This window comes from Solanum verrucosum, unplaced genomic scaffold (genome assembly GCF_900185275.1).
Source record: "Solanum verrucosum unplaced genomic scaffold, falcon-dt-bn FXZP01000150.1, whole genome shotgun sequence".
NCBI classification, from domain to species: Eukaryota; Viridiplantae; Streptophyta; class Magnoliopsida; order Solanales; family Solanaceae; genus Solanum; species Solanum verrucosum.
Window position 1 is genome coordinate 810,033 of NW_026020371.1, and position 20,745 is coordinate 830,777.

A 20,745-nucleotide genomic window follows, 5' to 3' on the forward strand; every position below is an offset into this window, starting at 1 on the left:
ATATAACTTACTTTCTTTTTTAGTCAATTTCAAAAAGAATAACACATTTCTAGATTAAGTAACAATTTAACTGTAAAATGTTTATTTTACACTTAATGAAATGATTTATAGTCACGCAATTATCTATCCTCAAGTTTCAAAAATCTTTCTTTCTTTTTTAAACTCCGTGTCAAGTTAAACTAACTCATATAAAATGGGACGAAAGGAGTATTATTTTACTTGATCGTGTGAGTACTGTATATATATTGTACACCGTACGTAAGTGTAAAAAGTTGAACTAGTTAAAAAAGGAAAAGAAAATAAAACACTCTTTGAGGTGAAATGATTGAAAATGCATTTAATCACCCCAGCTAAACAACTGTCTACATTGATTATTCCAATTGAAAGTTGTTGTGATCCTTTTCTTAACTAGTTAGTAGTTTGGTTTTTATATTATAACACCAAACATCCAAAGGCATTTATTACTTTAAAATTATTTACCTCCTCAATAATTTTTGTATATATAAAGGCAACTCTTATTTCCCAATTATCACACTTGATTTAGTTTCTTTAAAAAAAAGGAAAGGAAAGCAAACGTAACACCACCTAGCTAGTTCATTCTTTCACATAATTAGTTCAATGGCTTCCAATATTATTATTTTGATGATGATTATGGTATTAAGAGTAGTAGAGGGTGCAGCTGAAAGAGCATTTTTTGTGTTTGGAGATTCATTAGTTGATACTGGAAATAACAACTATTTGGCTACAAGTGCTCGTGCAGATTCACCACCTTATGGCATTGATTATCCAACTCATCGTCCAACTGGACGATTCTCTAATGGCCTTAACATTCCTGACATTATCAGTTAATTATATTATTTCTCTCTTCTTTATTTTCATACACATTTTCGTCACTATTTTGCTGAACATGTCGCTAATTTGTTGCTACGTACGAATTTTGTTGTTTAGCTACTTCTATTATTAAATCCGGTTTTTTTAGTAGTGATATTATTATAAGTTTGATGGCATATATGGACACACAAAGACTTACTATATGACCCTCTCTCTACTTTAATTTGTGGTTTGCATTCCATTCCAAAATATACATCATTAAGTTAACAAAACAAGTTCCACGTTGGAAAAAGGGATGGATATATATAATTGGTTTGTTCATATGGACTTGGACAATTTTTACTTTATTTGGAGAGTGAGTTAGGTCCAAGATCTATTATTTTATATGGTATTAAAGTTGATCCCTTTTCCGATTACATTTTGTTTTAGTTTCTATATTTACTTTAATAGGAGTTGAAGTCTTACAACCTTCAAAATATTTTCTTCCTTCCTCATTATTTTCACATTTGGTGCTGCTGTGTGCATGCATGCAGCATTATTCTGTATCAGGCACACGTGGTCCTTCATGGGACAATTTTGGGATCTAGAAACAATAATTCCATTGTGGGATCGAAACTTCAAATTTCAATAGTCATGACTAATTTTTATACTAATTGCAGAAAGAAAAGGGGGGAGTGGAGAGGTGGAATTAGCTAGCATTTGAACAGAGATTTTTTAAATCTATCATATTTTAAAATTGTCTTTAAAAAAAATTCAAATTTCAAAAATTGATATTCCAGACGTATTTTTGGGAGAAATTTCACTCTCACTTGCAAAAGCTTTACTCGGTGCAATATTGCTATGATTATCCATTTTGTCTTTTTGTTTTATACCTTGTTATATATAATTATTTATTAAAATTTGTTTTGTCCTTGTTAACGTAATTATTAGGTGAAAAACTTGGAATAGAGCCTACATTGCCATACTTGAGTCCTGAGCTTCAAGGGGAAAAGCTTCTTGTTGGTGCCAACTTTGCTTCTGCTGGGGTTGGTGTACTTAATGACACTGGAATTCAATTTGTAAGCTTTATTTCTATTTTCAATTTCCATTATTCAATTTGCAATAGTAATTGATTTTGTGGCATCATTCAAATTTTGAGACTTAAATAAGTACCAAGTATAATATCACATAAATATTACTCAGCTTTTAAATACATAAATTTTGTCCGAAGAAATTTAAAATTAAGATTAAGAGAAATATTAAAAATACACTTAAACTATGCGTGAATTATTAATTTCATCTCCAAACTATTGACAGTCTTAAAAACACTCATTTACTTGACTAATTGAACTTAAATACACCCCCAATCTTGCAACATGAGTGAAATACACCCCTATTTCTCATTAAGTTTAGGGGTGTTTTCAAACTTTTCTCGGCTTTTTATTAAGAGCCTCATGCTCCTACGAGAGTTTGAAACTACTTTTTATGTCATGTTGCAGATCGGAGGTGTATCTAAGTTTATTTAGTAAAATAGAGGGGTGTTTTTAAGGCTATAAATAATTAAGGGATGAAACTAATAATTTGTGTCAAGTTCAATATTTTCAGTACTTCTCTCTTCAAATTTATAATCAAAATTAAGAAATTTGACTCTCGATTTTCTTGTGCACTAGATAGATTTATGATATGAAGAGTTTTTTTTTTTCAGGTAAATATTATAAGGATTGGACAACAACTAGAGTACTTTGCAGAATACCAAAAAAGAGTTGGAGCTTTGATAGGAAGTGAAAAGGCAAAGCAATTGGTGAAAGAGGGTCTTGTTCTAATTACACTTGGTGGCAATGATTTTGTCAACAACTATTATTTAGTCCCTTTTTCTGTTAGATCTCGTCAATATATGCTTCCAGATTATGTCTCCTATGTCATCTCTGAATACAAAAATGTTCTTCAGGTAACAATTATACATATATATATCATTTTTTATCATGTGTCGGATCACTTTTACTTGTCATATTTGGACTTGACATGTCCATTAAGAAACAATAACGACAGGACTATTTTACCACATTACTCATATTAATTAATGTTTGATATTAATTAGGTCTTAGAAAGTAATTTGGGAAATAAGTAATTAATGTTATGAATACGTTAAAAATGACAATCTACTTTTTTTAAATAGTGGACAAGTAAAAGTAAGCCGATGAAGTATGTTCTATATTGAACCAATGCAGACCTACTTTAGAGGGGAAATAAATCATGCATGTGATTAATTATTGTACAGCTCTTAGTTGTACATGTCATTATAGTTCAAGTCATTTTGTGTAGCACATCATAAAGACAACATTTTTCATTATTGAATTTGAAGATCTATCATAAAGCAACATGAATCTCTAATAATTGACCAATGAATTTAAATTATATATACTGATAGCTTAATTTTATGACGCAGAAACTCTATAGCTTAGGAGCTCGTAGAGTTATTGTGACGGGAACAGGGCCATTAGGTTGTGTGCCCGCGGAATTAGCCCAAAGAAGCCGCGATGGCAGCTGCGCGGATGATTTGCAGCAAGCAGCAGTACTGTTCAATCCACAACTAGTTGAGATGCTTAATGGTCTCAATAGTGAAATAGGCAGCCATGTTTTTGTTGCAGCAAATACAAACCAAATGCATTTGGACTTCATTACTGATCCTCAAGCTTTTGGTACATAATTTAACCCTCATAATTATTAATTACCTACTTACTTTTGTCATTCTTAGCATATATATAAAAAAGAAAAATTAGATGAGAGTACTATAGGTTGTAGCAATATAAGTTGGCTTCTTCCTAGGCTTTAAATGATATCTAACATTTTTAGTCCTTTCTAATATCTACTACTTTAATTAATGAGAGCATAGGGTAGGGTCCGGAGGAAAATCTTACTATATTATTTTTACCACCTCCTAATCAGAGTTTTCACCTTTTTTGCTCCTTTGATAATTCAAACACACGATCTTAGGGTGGGAGGTGAAGGATGTTTACCATCTGACCAACTCTCTTTAATCTTGTTGTATTATATATATGAAAAATTATAGGATGTAACTTTTATACACTAGTAGTATATATTAGAAGTTTTACACTATGATCAAGCTTTACCTAAAAGATAAATACAATTGTCCATGATAAGAGGGATAGTAACCTAGAAAATAGGGCAAGTATTTGGTACAACATGTTAATATACATGCATTAGTTACATACTATGTTGCTTTGGACCCTTCGAAAATGTCAAAGGGTATGTGTCGATTCCTTCAAAAGTAGTGCACTTTTTGAAGGATCCGATACGGTATGGCATCCTTTTTGGATAGTCCGAACAACATAGGTTACATTATATATATAGTTGGTTTACTAACTTTGAAGGTAAATGGAATATGGGACAGGATTTGTGACATCAAAGGTGGCATGTTGTGGACAAGGACCATACAATGGGATGGGGTTGTGCACACCTTTATCCAACTTGTGCTCAAACAGAGATGAATATGCATTTTGGGATCCATTTCACCCCACGGAGAAGGCTAACAGAATCATTGTTGAACAAATCTTGACTGGAACAACTGATTACATGCACCCAATGAACCTTAGCACCATTATGGTCATGGATTCCAAGGCTTAATAAATTCTACTCTCAATTTGTTTAAATTTCCACTAGAAATGTTATTTATTTAATGTCCTTTTAGTTGAGTAATTCCTTCTTTGAAAATAAGATGGATATTGTGTTAAATGTAAGTGTTATTGAGTTGATCATTCTCATAACTTGTCTTCCTGCATCTCTTCTTCTAATAGTATGTCTTCTTTTTTGTTTTCTTGAATTAATTATGATGAACGAGTTTGCATTATTGCAAAATTTACAAATATTTAGAAGTATGCCAGTAGTACAAGATTCTAAATTAGATGTAATTAAGCAAAAGAAGTGTTACAAATATTGACAATATTAGAGATTAATCATATGCAGCTTAAAACATGTAAACAAGGATAACATACATTTCTACAGTAGTCTTTGAGTTGTAATTGCACAATCAAACAGTATATTTATAATTACACTATGCCGAACAAATAGATTTTTATATTATAAAATTACAAGGCACTATCCTAGTAATTACACTAAATCCAATGAGATGGCTTTCCAAACAGACCTAAAGAATTTTCCTTCTTAGGTGAAATATTATAAGGATGTTGTCAACAGTTGTTTGAACATACAAGCATGAAAAAATTAAAAATATTTTTCTTCATACCAAATACACCCTTTGAATGCCACATTTTTTATGCTTTATATATACATACATAGAGAGTTTTGTTCCCTCAACTTCATCCATCTTTTCAATTATCAGTTCCTTTTTCACCTATATATTTTTTTCTTTGGATACTCCAAAAACCAAAATTATAAAACACAATCTGCACATTCCTTCCTGATTTCTTGTATTGAATGAAATTTCACATTTTTTTCACACCTTTTGTTGCAAAAGAGACATCAATTTTTGTACCTGAACAATTATTTATGTTCTTTTGCTTTTTCTTAGATGATGCAACTATCTCAAGGCAGATGAATACCTTATGTTATAAAACCAAAATGCTTCTTATGGTTTCTCTGTACTAAGCTTGCATTAGAGATCTTGAAGGAAGGATGCCCTCAAGGGTTTGATTCAATTATAAGAGCGCAATATGAGATGTGTGTGCCAAACACACATGATAAGTCAAATCCTACTACAAACAAGAGCCTAAACTTTAATTGGAGAAGGATAGAGAGGGCACACTCATTCACCGAGTTTCGAATAATGTAGCAAAATTAGCAATGCAAATACTCTTATTACTACCAAAACTGTTTGCTCTACAAAAGGCTTGCACCAATCAATACTAAGCAAATAATCACTTGAAGAAGACAAATAACATCACAAAACTTCCAAGACAAAGAGACATTTGGCTTACTCAGCTTTAAGGGCTGTGCAAAGGGTAAACAGCTTTACTATTTTGCCTCAACAATAATGGTGATGAATTCCCAACATCTCTAAATGGTGGCCTTTTAGTACTCCTGATTTTTTGCTGCAAGAATGTTCTTTTCTTATCCCAACAGAAGAAAGTTCTGATCTACCACTCCTGTCATTGGCCCCGCGATTTTACTTCAGACAATGCATAAACATGCACTTTTCCTTCTAGTTGCTTCCCAAGAGAAACAGGTGGCAAATCTTTTGTTGAAATCACTTCAACACCTCTTTGTTTTTGCAACTTCTGAATGGCATTTTTTCAACCGACAAACCAACACACGTTTTTCCTTCTCAATTTGCTTGGCTAATGACAACAAAGGTGAATTCGGGGTAGATGTTACCTCTCTCTGATCATGTGCCGTAGATTTCTCTGTCCTTGATTTTTCCAGCTTGTCTTTTGCTGCAGTTAATTCACACTGCATATCCTTTGCCTTGGTTTCAAATGCTTGTGATTTGCCTTTCCATTCTTCCACCTATAAAAGCAAAGAAAATGAGATAACAAAAACAAAATATCGAGTGAAATCCCACAATCCCACAAAGTGATGTCTGGGGAGGATAGAGTGTATGCAAAACTTACCAGTACCTCGTGGAGGTAGAGAGATTGTTTCCGAAAGAGCCTTGGATCAAGTGAAAAGTAAATGAGATACTTTTGAAGAAATAATATAGTGAACTGTTTCAAATCAAAACTTATTTCATCAAACGTATCATTGGAAACCAAGAACCAGATTCTTAAAGAGGACTGTAAAGATTGGATTTCACGAGCAAAGTCAAGGGCTGGTTTTTCCCAGAAATCACGAGAAGCCTGAAGTTCTTCCTTCTCCCCTCTCACTTGCTGCAGCATTTCCTGCATTTGTGACCATTGCTCAGTTTCAGCTCTTGTTCTACTATCCTTCGCACTATAGCCTTGCAATGCCCTGAGCATTTGTTCTCCTCAAGTGGCATCACGTCCTGTTCAAATGAAACAAGAGTGCAAAAACTGTTTCTTCAGTTCAAAACTAGCAATAAAACTCTATAATATGATGAAGACAAGTACTCCATGTTGCAAATGCATGATTCTTGAGCTGTTTAGCAAAATGCTTTCTCTTTTAGGATTAAGTTCACAAATGATCTTCGAACTAAAGGTCTATTACAACAAAGTCATAAAACTAAGGTCAACAACTACGATAGAACACATCATCTATTCCTATACTCAGCATAAAATGAAAGTCATTAGAAATATCAACCTGACCCTGACATTACAAGCAAGTTGCCGCATAAGATAAAATTTCCAAACAACTACAATTAGCAAAATAACATTTCCAAGTAAATATAAGATTGATTTCTCAGATGATCACTCAATAATAGTTATTATAAGATTGATTTCTCATATGATCACTCAATAATAGTTATTATCTCACCAGTCTTCTTGATTTCAATTTTGCTCAATAAAGAAAGTGACTTTCTGAGATAATAACTACTATCAATTGAGTGACTACTAGTATTTTGATGATTTGTTTGTTTGGTAATTTTATCTTATGTTGATATAGCTACTTGTCCACCACTTACTTTAAACAAATTTTGAAATAATTCTAGGGTCTTAGTAGTATCAAAATCTTACTACAATACACCACAAGATATACTCACTCCTTTTCAATTTGTTTCCTCTACTTTCCCTTTTAGTCCACTTCAAAAGAATATCTTTTTCCTTTTTAGGAAACTCTATAAAGAAATTTTGAAATAACTCTAGGGTCTTAGTAGTATCAAAATCTTACTACAATACACCACAAGATATACTCACTCCTTTTCAATTTGTTTCATAGTTTCCCTTTTAGTCCACTTCAAAAGAATATCTTTTTCCTTTTTAGGAAACTCTATAATTACAATTTTTCGCATAGAATGTTTAAGACCAATGATTAAAGGGAATTTTGGAACATTTGACATATCTTTGATTTAAGACCACAGGATTCAAAAGTCTTGTTTATTTTCTTATACTCAGTATCAAGTCAAAACAAGACAAACAAATTGAAACGGAAATAGTAATACAATAAGTTCACTATTGTAAGTGTTGTACATCATTTTTGAATTAATATTGAGGTACAGACAGAGAAGTACAATTATTATATGCATAAAAACATTTTATCTGTTCTGACTTTACCTGAGATGGTTATTGTCTTGTAGAGAAAGGTAAAAGGGTCAATTCTCTTGGAAGTTGCAGCTGAACTGACAACTGAACTGTTTGTTGTGCTTGAAAGTATTGTCTCATATTATTTCCCCTTTCTATCTAACATACCCTTTGACAGTCCTTTCATTTTTTCCCTCAACAATTCCATCTGCAGAACATTTTTTAAAAATATTTAAGGGAAGTATTGACTTAATTGGTAAAATTGTTGTCATGTGACTAGGAGGTCATGGGTTTGAGCTGTGGAAACATGTTGCTTAAGAAATGCAAGGTAAAGATTGCATACAATAGAAAGCTCAGTGCAGTGGACTGCCTTTTTTTCATTTTCCCAAAATCAAAGCTAGAAATAGTCAAAATTACTAGTATAATAAAACACCACTCCTGTTGTCTTCTTTCAAAAAATTTATTACAGTATCTTTTTTTAAATGGTCCACATGGAGTTACCCGTTTAACCTTATTCCAAGGTGAAATTTTCAAATGATAGCAGGTTCTCAAATAGTTCTCAATCCTAATTAACTAATGCACACAACATTCAAAAGTAAAACCAACTATCTTGTTCTTTTCTCAACAAAAAGTCCTATAGTAGTGATTACTTAGTTGATAAATAAATGGCTTACTTTATAGCCTCTATTAAGTTAAATACATAATTAAGATCACAACTTTTTCAATCAAGAAACATCTTTACTTTAATTCCTTGAGAGTTTTTTCATCTGTTAAACCTCCAAGCTTCTCTAGCCTTTTCTGTAAATGACATGCTTTTTTATCAAAATTACTACAACCCCGTTACTGGCCCTCTTCCATTTAATAATTCTACTATTTTTCAAGTTGAAGAATAGAGTAAAAAGCAAAGAACATTAAGAAAAAATTACTCTTTCATATGTATAAAGAGAAAATTTGAACAGTGGCGCATTTGTTGGACAGACCTTGCATGAAAAATCTGAAAACGTGTTTTACTTTTATTTCTACATTTGACAATTAAGTTTAATACATTAATTAATAGTATAAAAGAACTATAAATAATTATTTTCACCATACTATGCATATATAAGGTGGAGTTTTGGCTAAAATTATCCCTGAAGTATAACCCAAACTTAGGGTACATCCTTACGCTACAATTGTGAACAAAAAACATCCTTTAAGTATCCCAAAATTTGCAATAAACATCCCTCTATTAACTTTTGTTAAGAAACTAACGGCTGAAATAAATATGTGTCAAGCACATTCCCCCCAAATCTCCATATTTCTATTGTAATTTTGTTCTTCTCATATACCTATGTGTCAAGTTTAAAGTTTTCCCTCCATCGGGATATGACCAACTAATGGTTATACGCTGACGGGATCGCAGAGCTCATATGTGTTTTAGCTTCCTTTTTTTTCTCTCTAAGTATAATTTTCCTCATATATGTCTAAATTCATTGTATAGATCTCTTTTTACTGTTTTTCTTCTGTTTTGCCCAAAAAAATTACTGTTTTATTGCTATTTACTACTGATTTACCAGTTTTAAATTTTTTTGTTGTTGATCCTTTTGCTGTCTACGATTGGTTTACCAGTTTTTTTGTTGTATGGCTGCTTTTTGGTTAATTTGGTGTTGTTTTTCTAGTGGTTTGTCAATTTTTCTGCTGATTTTTTCTACTGCATTGCAGTTTTTTGCTGGTTTGGTGCTGTTTTGCTGGGTTTTTCTACTGGTATGCCAGGTTCTTTTTTGTATTTTTTAAGCATTTCTTTTCCTGTTTATATTCAATCAGACCTAAGTTGCTCGGACTCTTCACTTTTGGTGCCGCACCCTTGTCGACACGGGTGTGGGTGTGAGTGTGGGATCTATGTCCGATTTGGTCAACCGATTTTGGGTACTTTGACCAAAATCGATGGAGAAAGTTTGGACAGTTTTAATGATTTCTATAATCAATACAAAAGCTAAGGTGAAATTGAAGAAGATGAAATATCTTTTATATAGAAATTTCTATTCACTCATTTTCTTTTAATCTCCTTCCAAGATTCTCCCCAAGTTCTCCATATAATATCTCATAATTTAGGTTTTATAACTCTATTTTTAGATATTTTAATTATATTAAGGTGAATCCCCGCACCCGTATCCATACATGGATCCATATCCCCGAATCTTAAAAATTAGATCATGAAGGATCCGACCTCTAGATCCGCACCCCTATCGAACACCCGCACCAAAGTCCAAGCAACTTAGAATCAGACCGAATATGGATATTTGGAAGGAAATCATGTGCTTGGCACACGTATTTATTTCAACGGTTAGTTTTTTAACAAAAGTTAACAAAATATTTATTGCAAATTTTGGATAGTTAAAGGACGTTTTTTGTTCACAATCTTATATCTATATAAAAGAGAACCCTCAACCCGATGAAGTGGCGCCACCACAAGCTAGGGATTCCTTTTTAGTCAAATTTATATATTCTCACCAACTACCCTTCCCATTCTCCAGAGAAACGCCACAATCAAACGTCGCTTCAACCTCATCAGTCCCTAAACAGCCGCTTCCCCGCTTCCTTCCTTTTAAACTTATTGCAGCTCTTCAAAAACGTTGTCTCTGTTTACAACGGACGCCACCATCTTAAGAATTGAACCACAGACTATTCTGATTCTCTAAACTACTTCATGTTCTCACTGCTTCTCCCTGTTTCTGCTCACCAACCTCAATCAAATCCCGAAGTTCTCCACTGCTGCCTACGAAGTTGCGCTCGACACCGCACCAAATACGTCACTATTCAGGTATGATACTTATTCAACCTACTATCCATTCTCCCTTTTCCCCAGCACGGTCCCAATAATGACTTCGTTTATTAAACATTACACTACTTCAATCCAGACTTTTATGTTTAGCACTGCGAATTCCACACTCACACCAGATCATCCAGGTATGCTGCTTTCACGTTGCTATACTCCTGCCCCTGTAAGCCTTGGGAACCTTCTCACACTTCCCATCATCAAAAAAAAAAAAATTGGACTCCTCATATGGCTAATTTCACCCTTTATTGGCTGCCACAACCTTATTCACACGCTAAGTCTGCTTTATGTAATTCTGCAATATGATACCTCCCTTTGTTGTTCTTACTTACATCCCCTTTTTATTTTTGAGAAAGGTAACATTTACTTCTATATATCCACAAGTATACTACATCAAAGTGTAGTCCCCCTCCAAAAAGTTTTACTTGCATCATTCCTAAGATCTTCTAGTTACAGCCAGTCAATAATATTAAACACATTTTCAGCATCTCCTATTACTACTTGCTTACCAAAAATAGTAAAGCCCTAGGCAATTTGTCTTTATCTTCTGGATGTTGTTCTGTTTTCCTTCAACACATCTTTGATTCCTTTCCTTCCAAATTGTCCACCAAATGCAAGCTGGGACAACCCTCCATCTCTTCTCTTGTTTTCCTGCATTTCCATCCCTGTTCCAACATTGTAGGACTTCTTTTTTTTTTTTTAATAAGATAAGTGAACATTGTAGGACTTCTATAGTTCTCCCAGGCTTTGTCCACTTGATCTTCCTCTTTTGGATGAACATCTGCCACAATTGATCTGTCCATTTGCAGTGTAAAAAGAGATGGTTGACTGTCTCCACCTATTCTTCACATAGATAGCAACTAGAACGTAGATTGGGCTTCCTCTTGTTTAAGTTCTCATGTGTCAAGATTGCCTCCTTTGCCTTTTTTTACAAGCTTACTATTCTTTCTTATGGCTTGCCACTTATCCAATTTTACTGCAAATATCTCTTTGCCCTTTCTCTATTCCAAAATTTGGTGACACTTGGTACTTCAACAGCTACTGAATCCATGCATTAGTTCTCCGTTGTTGCTGCTACATTTTTTAACATTCAATCTTTCAGTGCTTACCATGCTCGCTTGTGCTACTTTATGCAAACTTCAACTTGTGTGGGACACTAATTGTGTTTTCCTGCAACTTACTACTTTGATAATACACCTTATACTTAAACACGCAAGAATACACCAGTGCAGAAAAGAAATAGAGTCCGTCCTACACACCTAAACCCTCCAATTGGTTGCCCTGGTAAAGTATAGATTATACATTCTACTTCTTCGTTGTTGGCCACAACTAATATTGTCTTTCTTTTTTGCTTCAGTAATTAAACTAACTCCGGTCCCCCTCGAATGGGCACACACTCACATGTCAAAATTTTGGATTGAATGCCTGCGGGGAAACCAAGAACCACTGAGACCCTTCATCCATCCAAGAATGCTCTGCAAGATCCATCAGGCAATGAATAATGATTGTGGAACTGATGCTTAATGTACAAAAAAAAATGTTATCTCATGTTTACTGTGTCAATTTGCTGCCCCTGTACTTCCAGTTACCCGCCCACCCCCCTTATTACACTTTACATTCACATTGTTTTGGCAATGTGACTTTTGTCCGACTAGTTCACCGCCCATTTTATTTGTATTATGGTACAACTCGCTTTATAATGGTATATCCTTCTCTAGCTTTATTGCCCCTTCATTTACATGGTTTAAACACAACAAAGCTGGGCCAATGGTTATTAATCACTTGGTAGACAATCAAGCCTTCTGCATAGGAATAAGAACTAACGTTTTTCAATTGACCGTACTCGTGAAGGTTAATGAATTCATATGGGTTAAGGTGGTGTGATTGCTCTAATGGTAATATTATAGTCTCGGCTAGCCTCCACATTAACAATCTAAAACTGAAAATTATATAATGAAGTTCAACTTTCATGTTCTGTGAATTTTTCCTTCTTGACTCAATTGAGATGTATAGTCGAATTTCACGTCCAGTAAAAGTTCCCTTCTTGTCACGTAATGAATGGTGTTTCTACTTGATTATCTATACACTGTTTGGGAAGAAGTTCCCAAACGTAAAAAGACTCATGCTTTCGAGTCTAACATGCGGACAATGCAAAATGATAAGCCTTGATGGACTCAGATATTAGGTTGTGGCTGTTGGAATCTAATAATCATCATAACATCATTAGGAAGTGAAAAAGTAAATCGGTTAGTTAAGATATTTACATACATAAGAGTAAATCAGTTTCCAGCAAAATAACTTCAAAGATTATGAACATATAACAATCTGACGTATCTTAGCATTATGTGCATTACCACTTATAATGATAAGTGGAAAAAACATCTGCTAAAAAAAGTAAAAGATAATTGTATGGGCCTATTATCCACTCACAATCCTTCTCATCTAAAATCTAAATTCATCACATCCAAAACCCAAATTCATCATAAAAGAAATTTCAACAAGACCTCAGAAACAAGTATATTTCTCCAAGTAAACTCAAGAGGAAGTCGAAAATCATCATTTCATCATCATCTATACTAGTAAAGACAATACCAAAGCATTCATATGGAACTTCATTATATTTTTTTGATGACAAGGGAAACCCGCAGCCGCTATCCTTTGGGTGCGCACAGGGTAAAACCCCCGCTCATATGCAATAGCTCGCAAACCACATAGGAGAGGTAACCCGCACTAGGCAAGCCCAGTGCGACGAGCTCGACCCAGAAGGCAAACCCCTTACTTTCGCTGGCAAGGGGTTTCGAACTTGAGACCTCCAACATGGAAGTCCCAAGCCCAAACCACTAGGCCACCCCGAAGGGTCATATGGAACTTCATTATATAAAAGGATTTAAACTTTCCAACCAAAAAGATTGGCTGCCGGAAACTACCCATAGAAGAAGCAGGGAGAACAAATAGAGAACCAAGGCAAGGATGAGGGCGGAGGGAACAATTGGTGGTCACGACCAGTTTTATGAACCTTTAACCCAGCATAGAGAAGAGAAATAAAAATATTTTTATCTCTTAAGGCTTTTAGAATAGGGACTCATACCACCATGTGCATTAATATTTAATTTTAGTGGAAGCTCATATAGGATGATGGAGGGGAAAGCAACAGTTAACACAATTCTGAATGTCAATGGACTACACTTTGAGCAAAAACAATTAAGGCATGGTTTCACATGTATGCATCATTTCCCTCCAGAGGAAAGTGACATGAAGATAGACAAGCTTGTTTCGACTTTTGAGACAATAGTTTATTAAAATTATCTATTTATAAAAGCATTCTTTACCTCGTGATAATTTATGTTCTGGATCAAAAGATGTAAAGAAACAGCAGGAAAAGGGAAAATCTCCTTACCTCAAGTTCCATAATCTCACACACTAAGCTAAGATCTGCAATTGAAGGTTGGCCACTCCCAAGCAAAAACCGTCCTTTTCTCTGGAGCCAAACAGACTAGATATTTGCAAGAGATGCCAAAAGGACTTTCTCAGCTTCTGCTGCTGCTTGTGGATTCAAAGTCAACCCAAAAGCAGGAGCGAGAACAGTATCAAAGATATATCCAGCTGAAAACATAAGCACTGCTTCAGAAAACTGTTGGAAACAGCTAAAGAGCGGGATATCAAGTTATCAAGGACAAGTAGTAATTAGAGAACATTGGTGAAAAGACTACCTATCCTAGTGGTTTTAGTTACTGTCATTGTTGAAGAAAAAAAAAGTCACCATCATGCAGTAGCTAGACTCACAATTAGAGGTTTGAGAAAGGTCAGGTGTTTCAATTAGAGGAATCAAGTCCTAAAGATAGACTGAGAAACTTGTAGGCTTGCAGCAACTGTCTTGCATTAGGTTAGTAGCGAGTATCTTAGCAAAGAGCATCATGAAAAGCAGATGCTCTTTTTTTAAAACTGATCATACAAACAAATTTCCTTGATTAATCTCATTTGGGATAAAAAAAATATTCAGTCATTGCCTTAACTGTAGCCTGTAGGCATCTTTCTGCCCAAGTTCTCGCAAATCCCAGCATTCACCACTAAATTAACTCTCAAGTAAGGTCAAGGTAAAGTAATCATAATTCAACTGGAAACTGAAATAATCTCAATATCTGATATAAGCACCGGTACCCCGATGCAAGTTTGAGTGATGCCAATCCAACACAGAGTCTACCTTTGCTCTTTTGTATAAGTCAGCAGGGTACCTTCAATAGGACAGTGTAAGAAAGAGGAGTTAAAGCAAACACTAACCAGGATAAGCATTTATACAACCTAAGAGTGTGTACATTAGTCTATCACTAAGAATTAAGAGCAACACTGTTCATAGGCACCATAGATGTACTTTTTTTTCTTTTTCAGATAAGTTGGTACAGTACATAGATTCTGATTGACGACTTCTGTGTTTTCACATTCATCTCTTCTCAAATTTATATAGGGCTTGTTTATTATTCGGTGCTGTTGTTGAGCAGGTATTTTCCAATCTGCTAATGTGTTACTTGTTCTTCTTTTCTGTTGGAGTGCTTCTTTGGTTTGTTCGGGTAAAAACTTGCCCGCATCGATATTTACACCAAACAATGTACTTTACCATGGTGAAGTAACAAATGAGATGAAAATGCACATTAATTAACCATAGTTAGGTAATAAAAGAGTATGCAGAAGACATGTGTCATGTTTTTTTTTTATGAAGGAAGATGTATTAGAAAGGCATCAAGGAGATGCAAATACATACACAAAAATATGGTTAACTCCAGAGAACAAAAACACCTATTTAATCAGGGAGTTAACCACAAGCAAAAGAATGGTCGCTAAGCCATATTGAGAGAACTAATGAAATCTAAGAGGGGTAATGTATCATTTATAGGGGATAAGTTGCTCCAAGGAAGAGGTTAATAAGGCAAAAGGATTTCAAACTGCTAATTGGAGTTGAGATACCATCAAAACATCTGAGATTCCTTTCCTTCCAAATACACCAAAAAATAAATGATGGAATCATCTGCCAGGTCTTCTTGATGGGGCTATCAACTTCTCTAAGACTCCAACCAACTACTTCTTTGACACTTCGCCGGACAATCCAGTTGATACCAGCAATTGAAATAAACATATTCCAAAGAGCTGCTGCCACTGGACAGTGCAGAAACAAATGAACATGTTATTATTGGTTTGGTACAAATGACGGGTTTCTTAGCAAAACCAGATGTGTTTCTTAGCAAAACTCTACTACTCTACTCCCAGTTAGAAACACAACAAGCAATTAGCAACAAAATACCACGCACAAGTGGGATTAACATCACACAGATGCCAACTGCAGAATAGTTCCATTCGTAATGCCGATTTCCATGTTTAGAGGCAGATGCAATATGGGTTCCGCTAAACCCAACATTTTAACATGGAACTTAGATATATACATGATCATTAATTTTTTAATAACTATTAAATTCTTAACAATAATTTCAGAAGTGCAATGGGTCCAGCAGTGAGAATATATAAGTTGAACCCATCAAGTTTAAATCCCGAATCTGCCCTGGGTTGTATTCCATGTCAAGAAAGATTCAAAGAGTATTCATTTCCATGATACAAAGCATTTGACTAATACTCAAAATAAGTCGATGCACTTACCAATGATCTGCAATTCCTGGAAATGCACAAGCCAGATAGCTAAGAATTGCATGACTGGATTTCATCGTAAACAGTTCTGGAAATCAGACCTCTTTGCACCACATTACTCCAAAACATATCTAAAAGGGTATTCTCATCAGAGTAAGAAGCATTAAAACTTTTGTACATTTTTAGGGTTATCATTAGCCTTCTTTTGTACATGTCGTCTAACAAATATGACGCAGCATCAACCTTCCCTACCATAAAGTAAGCATATGCAAGAGTAGCATATATTAGACTGTCTCCAAGCACTCCATTTGTTTGCATAATGTGGAAAACTTTTTCAGCACCATCAATTTTACCTCTCCTGCACAACCTCCTTATAATTGCCCTATAAAAGGAAACATCAACAAGATGACCTCCTCTTGCAAACTCATCTGGCAATGAGACAACCGCTACCTCATTATTCAGATGGCAGTAAGCATCCACAAGCCACGAATATGAGCAGTAGCTAGGAAAAAGTCCAACCCTAACCATGTCAAATAATACTTCTTTGGCCCCATCTGTATCCTTTACTTTACAAAATCCATGAATCATAGCATTGTAAGTGAAGCGGTCAGGTTTTAGTCCACCTTCCAACATCTTATTTTTCACCTTAAGAGCAGATTTCATATCCCCGATCTTGCAGTAACCATTAATCAAAGTGTTGCAAGTCACATTATCAGGTATGACTTTCTTCTCATTCATTTCATTTAATAGTATATTTGCATCCTTCATCTGGCCTTGCTCACACAATTTCCGAAGAATTGAGTTGTAAGTAACAACCCCAGGATACAAACCCTTTGCCTCCATTGCGGCTTTCAATCTTAAAGCTTCAGCAACATTGTTGGCTCTGCAATATCCATCTATCAATGTGGTGTAAGTAACCAGGTTAGTGGTAGAACCTTTAATTTCCTTGAAAAGTCTCAAAGCCTCCCTCATCCTCCCTTCCCTGCAGTAACTGTAAATTAAGGAATTATAGGTTACAATATCAGGACATACTCCTGCTCTTTCCATCCTATCCTGCACGCACAAAGCTTCATAATGCATGCCTTTCTTGCAGTACAATGATATCAATGTGTTATAAGTGTAAAGGTCAGGCAGTGTAGCTTTAAACTCCATTTCTCTCAATAAATCATCAGCCCGCTCTACATCACTGGACTTACAACAGGCATGCATAAGCACGTTATAGATATAGATATTCGGAAGGACCCCTATTTTTTGCATCTTTTTGTAAATTTTCCACAAAGTATCAGTCAACCCATCCTTGACCAATGAATTCAGAAGGGTAGTACAAGCATGTGTATGGGGCATAAGCTTACAAACCCTCATATGCTCAAAAACTTGAATTGCATCATGGGGTAGTTTTGAATTAGCATAGAATATCACCAACCAACTTAAAAGATGTGAGTTCACATCATTATTCATATTAGATCTCACAAGCGCATTCAGAACTGTCGGTGATGATAAAAAGTTTTTGACCGCCACCTTCTGAAGCATGTCTTGTGCAGTTTTGAAGTGTTTTTGTTTGGTGAGTATGTAAATCATAGTCCAAGAGGATTGCAATGAATGCTTGTAATTGGGAACTGATTCAGCCCACTGAAAGAATGACCATGAGAGGGAGAAATAATATTGCGATATATGAAGAAGAGCTTGGCTAATAGTGGTGGAAGTCACAAATGAACCGATCTTAGGCTTCAAAAGATTGTCCCAGTGCCCCTTGAAGACAACTGCAGCAACAGCTTTGACCATTTCATTGTCCACATTTGCGCGAATCAGGTTGGCCATGGAAAAAGAAAGATAAGCAACCCACCCAAAGTTCAAACCACACTGGTTTTCAATATTTGTTGCAGCTTTTGCTCAAGTAGTTATGTGGTTCAAAGATATGGGGAAAAATTATTGAGAATCAGTTCTCGACTTTGGTGTATCTCATCAGTCATCAAACTCATCAATGCTGGCTGCAAAAGTAACACAAAGACCAAAGAGAAGATGATTTCAGAGTAAGAACTCAGATATAATAGAATAAATTTACTACCAACTACAAAAAAAGATAAAGAAAATGTAGAAATTATAATGAATTCAGTCCCTGCATCTACAGGCAGTTCATCCTTGGATGGATTGATGCAAAGTATAGTATTCTTGTACTTATTGATATTCTTTGTTATATAAAACTATTAATAGATAGAGCAGGAATCAGCAAGCTTTGATTGGGTAATCACCCAGATATGTATCCTAGAAGCTCAGCACAGCTATACTTGGCGGTGACAGGAAGCGAACTAGACACAAATCCGTCATAAGTACCTGCTATATTTCATCATCTTCTACTCTATCCATGTTTTGGTCAATTAATAACTTAAAGAAAAAATATCAGGTGTGCTATTTTAATATATAAGCAAGGGGCACATTTGAGAGTGTTCTACCAAACCTTACAACCACCCACCAACAAAACAAGGTTTCTTCTTTCTCATTTGGATATTTGACAAAAGATGAACTATCTTCAGAATTCTCTATTCACCATGACCAATCTCTCCCATTCTCAAGCAAAGCTCGGCGTCAGTATAATCACACAATCAGCATAAAACATGACTACTACAGCCCCCTCACCAATATCCCATTAATTCAATCGACAAAACATATTGTGAAACCAACATATAATAATTGTCCCTGGAACTCAGATAAAATTGTGAAAGGACTTTGGTTCCTTTTTATACATCATTTCAAGCAACAAAGACTGCAGGGCAGTGCATACTTGAGCAATTAATGGGCACAAATCTCTCACACTTTTTCTCATGTTCCACAAATTGATGTGAATACGAACGAAATACCACTCTTATCAAATGTAAAAGCACAAAAAAGAAAAGGGCAAAGTTCTCAAGCATAAGAATGAAAAGAAAGGCACAGTCCAAGGTTTTTGAATAATGATTAGTTAGAAGAAAACATATTAGTTATCTAAAACCAAACAATAGCTACTTTAGAATGGCTATCAACTTATGGCACATATGATAAAATCTTTTATCAAGTAAAATTTGTATCGGAAAAATTCAGGGAAGCTTTTCCGAAAAAGAAAAATTAGGGAAAGCTCACACAAGAATTAAGTTGTGTTAAAGGTATACAAAATTGCAATTGGAGTTGCCCACATAATCAAAGATGTAATAAAGAACTTATTAACAACTCCTGCCGTAGTTGCTGTCAACCTGTGAAATAATACTGAAAGAATGAAGTATAATCTGATAGAGGACAGACAAAAGAACCCAATTAGAATGAACCTGAATCATGCAAAAAAGGAAGTTCATAAGGTAAATCCTCTTTTTTTCCCTTCATACATCATTCTCATCATAGACATGGACAGAGTTTATGCAATAAGCATAATACAAATTTCTTTTGATTTATCATTCTGCTTTCAAGTTCATTGAAGATTCAATTTGAGCTCAACAAATGAACACTAAGCATATGAGAAATAAATTTCTGAAAATAAGGAGAAGGAATGAACCTCAGTGTCTATGGATTTGAAATTCAAAGCTAATGGACTGATGGAGTTGTGAACGGAAACTTAAGACAATCAGCAAAATTTCGCACAGTAACCGCCGCTAGTGCGACCAAACTCGGACCCAAAGAACAAAGGAACTTTTTAAACCTTAATGCCAGTTGAGAAATCATATGGGTTTTGGTAGATGACGAAAGCTGAGGTTTTATGGTGTATTCACTGTGTTCCAAGCAGTGGCGAAACATAAATTTTATGAAGTGGGTCCAAGAATTGCTTACAAAAAATTGACTAATGGATGGTAAAAAAAAAAAGTCAAACTACATAATATTTAGTTTTAATGTGTATATTAAGTTTAATATAACGTGATCGACACAAGAAAAAAAAAAAAGAGAAAAGAAAAAATTCAACTTAAAATTATATTATTTTTATGCTTTGAGCGAGGACAGCAACAACGAGACATGTAAAATAAGGAGTACAATCAAACAAGTTTTTTAAAAAGGAATTCTATATGGAGCATTTTTTGCTTTAAATTGTTTTATAAAAAAATCGAGGGTTGTTTATTAACTTAAATTAAATTTTAAGAAAATTAAGTTTTATTTTAAATTTTAATTTAAAAAAGAAAAAGTCAAAGTCAAATAAATTAAAATTCTGATTGGCTGCTAAATTTTTAATTTTTTTCTTAAATTTGTAAGTTGTATCTAATTAAGGATTATTTTATCAAATAATATTAATTTTGAATTATTTCTAACAATAGATTTATTAACTATTATTTAGATTTAGAAAGTAACTAAAAAAGCTCTTTTTTAGTAACGAAGAATTGTTAGTTGCGAATTATACAAATGTGGTGAATTATACAAACATGG

General features: G+C 34.5%; 2 protein-coding genes across 5 annotated transcripts; one reads left to right on the forward strand and one right to left on the reverse strand.

Annotated features, from left to right (window-relative positions):
- Positions 1 to 532: 532 nt before the first annotated feature.
- LOC125838339 (GDSL esterase/lipase At5g33370-like) lies at positions 533 to 4,634 on the forward strand. The gene is made up of 5 exons (XM_049517402.1): positions 533 to 844; positions 1,762 to 1,889; positions 2,516 to 2,758; positions 3,257 to 3,509; positions 4,223 to 4,634. The coding sequence occupies exons 1-5, from the start codon at positions 619 to 621 to the stop codon at positions 4,453 to 4,455; spliced, it is 1,083 nt and encodes a 360-aa protein (XP_049373359.1). The 5' UTR covers positions 533 to 618; the 3' UTR covers positions 4,456 to 4,634.
- Positions 4,635 to 5,628: 994 nt separating this feature from the next.
- On the reverse strand, positions 5,629 to 20,023 carry LOC125838338 (pentatricopeptide repeat-containing protein At5g38730). 4 transcript variants are annotated; one of them, XM_049517401.1, is made up of 5 exons: positions 19,889 to 20,023; positions 16,381 to 18,356; positions 14,890 to 15,343; positions 14,067 to 14,340; positions 5,629 to 6,278 (listed from the first exon to the last, which is right to left on the reverse strand). In XM_049517401.1, exon 2 carries the CDS (start codon positions 18,184 to 18,186, stop codon positions 16,420 to 16,422), a length of 1,767 nt encoding a protein of 588 aa, XP_049373358.1. In that variant the 5' UTR covers positions 18,187 to 18,356; positions 19,889 to 20,023; the 3' UTR covers positions 5,629 to 6,278; positions 14,067 to 14,340; positions 14,890 to 15,343; positions 16,381 to 16,419. The 4 variants fall into 4 exon arrangements, with proteins under 4 accessions (XP_049373358.1, XP_049373354.1, XP_049373357.1 ...); XM_049517397.1 differs by having other exon boundaries at positions 6,098 to 6,294; positions 14,135 to 14,340; positions 14,890 to 14,969; XM_049517400.1 differs by having other exon boundaries at positions 6,098 to 6,278; positions 14,135 to 14,340.
- Positions 20,024 to 20,745: the final 722 nt, after the last annotated feature.

What these genes read in the sequence shown, in the direction of transcription:
- LOC125838339 (XM_049517402.1), top strand. Translation starts at nt 619, where the DNA reads ATGGCTTCCAATATTATTATTTTGATGATGATTATGGTATTAAGAGTA. An exon ending in ATGACACTGGAATTCAATTT is followed by an intron (nt 1,890 to 2,515) that starts GTAAGCTTTATT and finishes TTTTTTTTTCAG; the next exon opens with GTAAATATTATAAGGATTGG. An exon ending in TACTGATCCTCAAGCTTTTG is followed by an intron (nt 3,510 to 4,222) that starts GTACATAATTTA and finishes AATATGGGACAG; the next exon opens with GATTTGTGACATCAAAGGTG.
- LOC125838338 (XM_049517401.1), bottom strand. Translation starts at nt 18,186, where the DNA reads ATGGCCAACCTGATTCGCGCAAATGTGGACAATGAAATGGTCAAAGCT.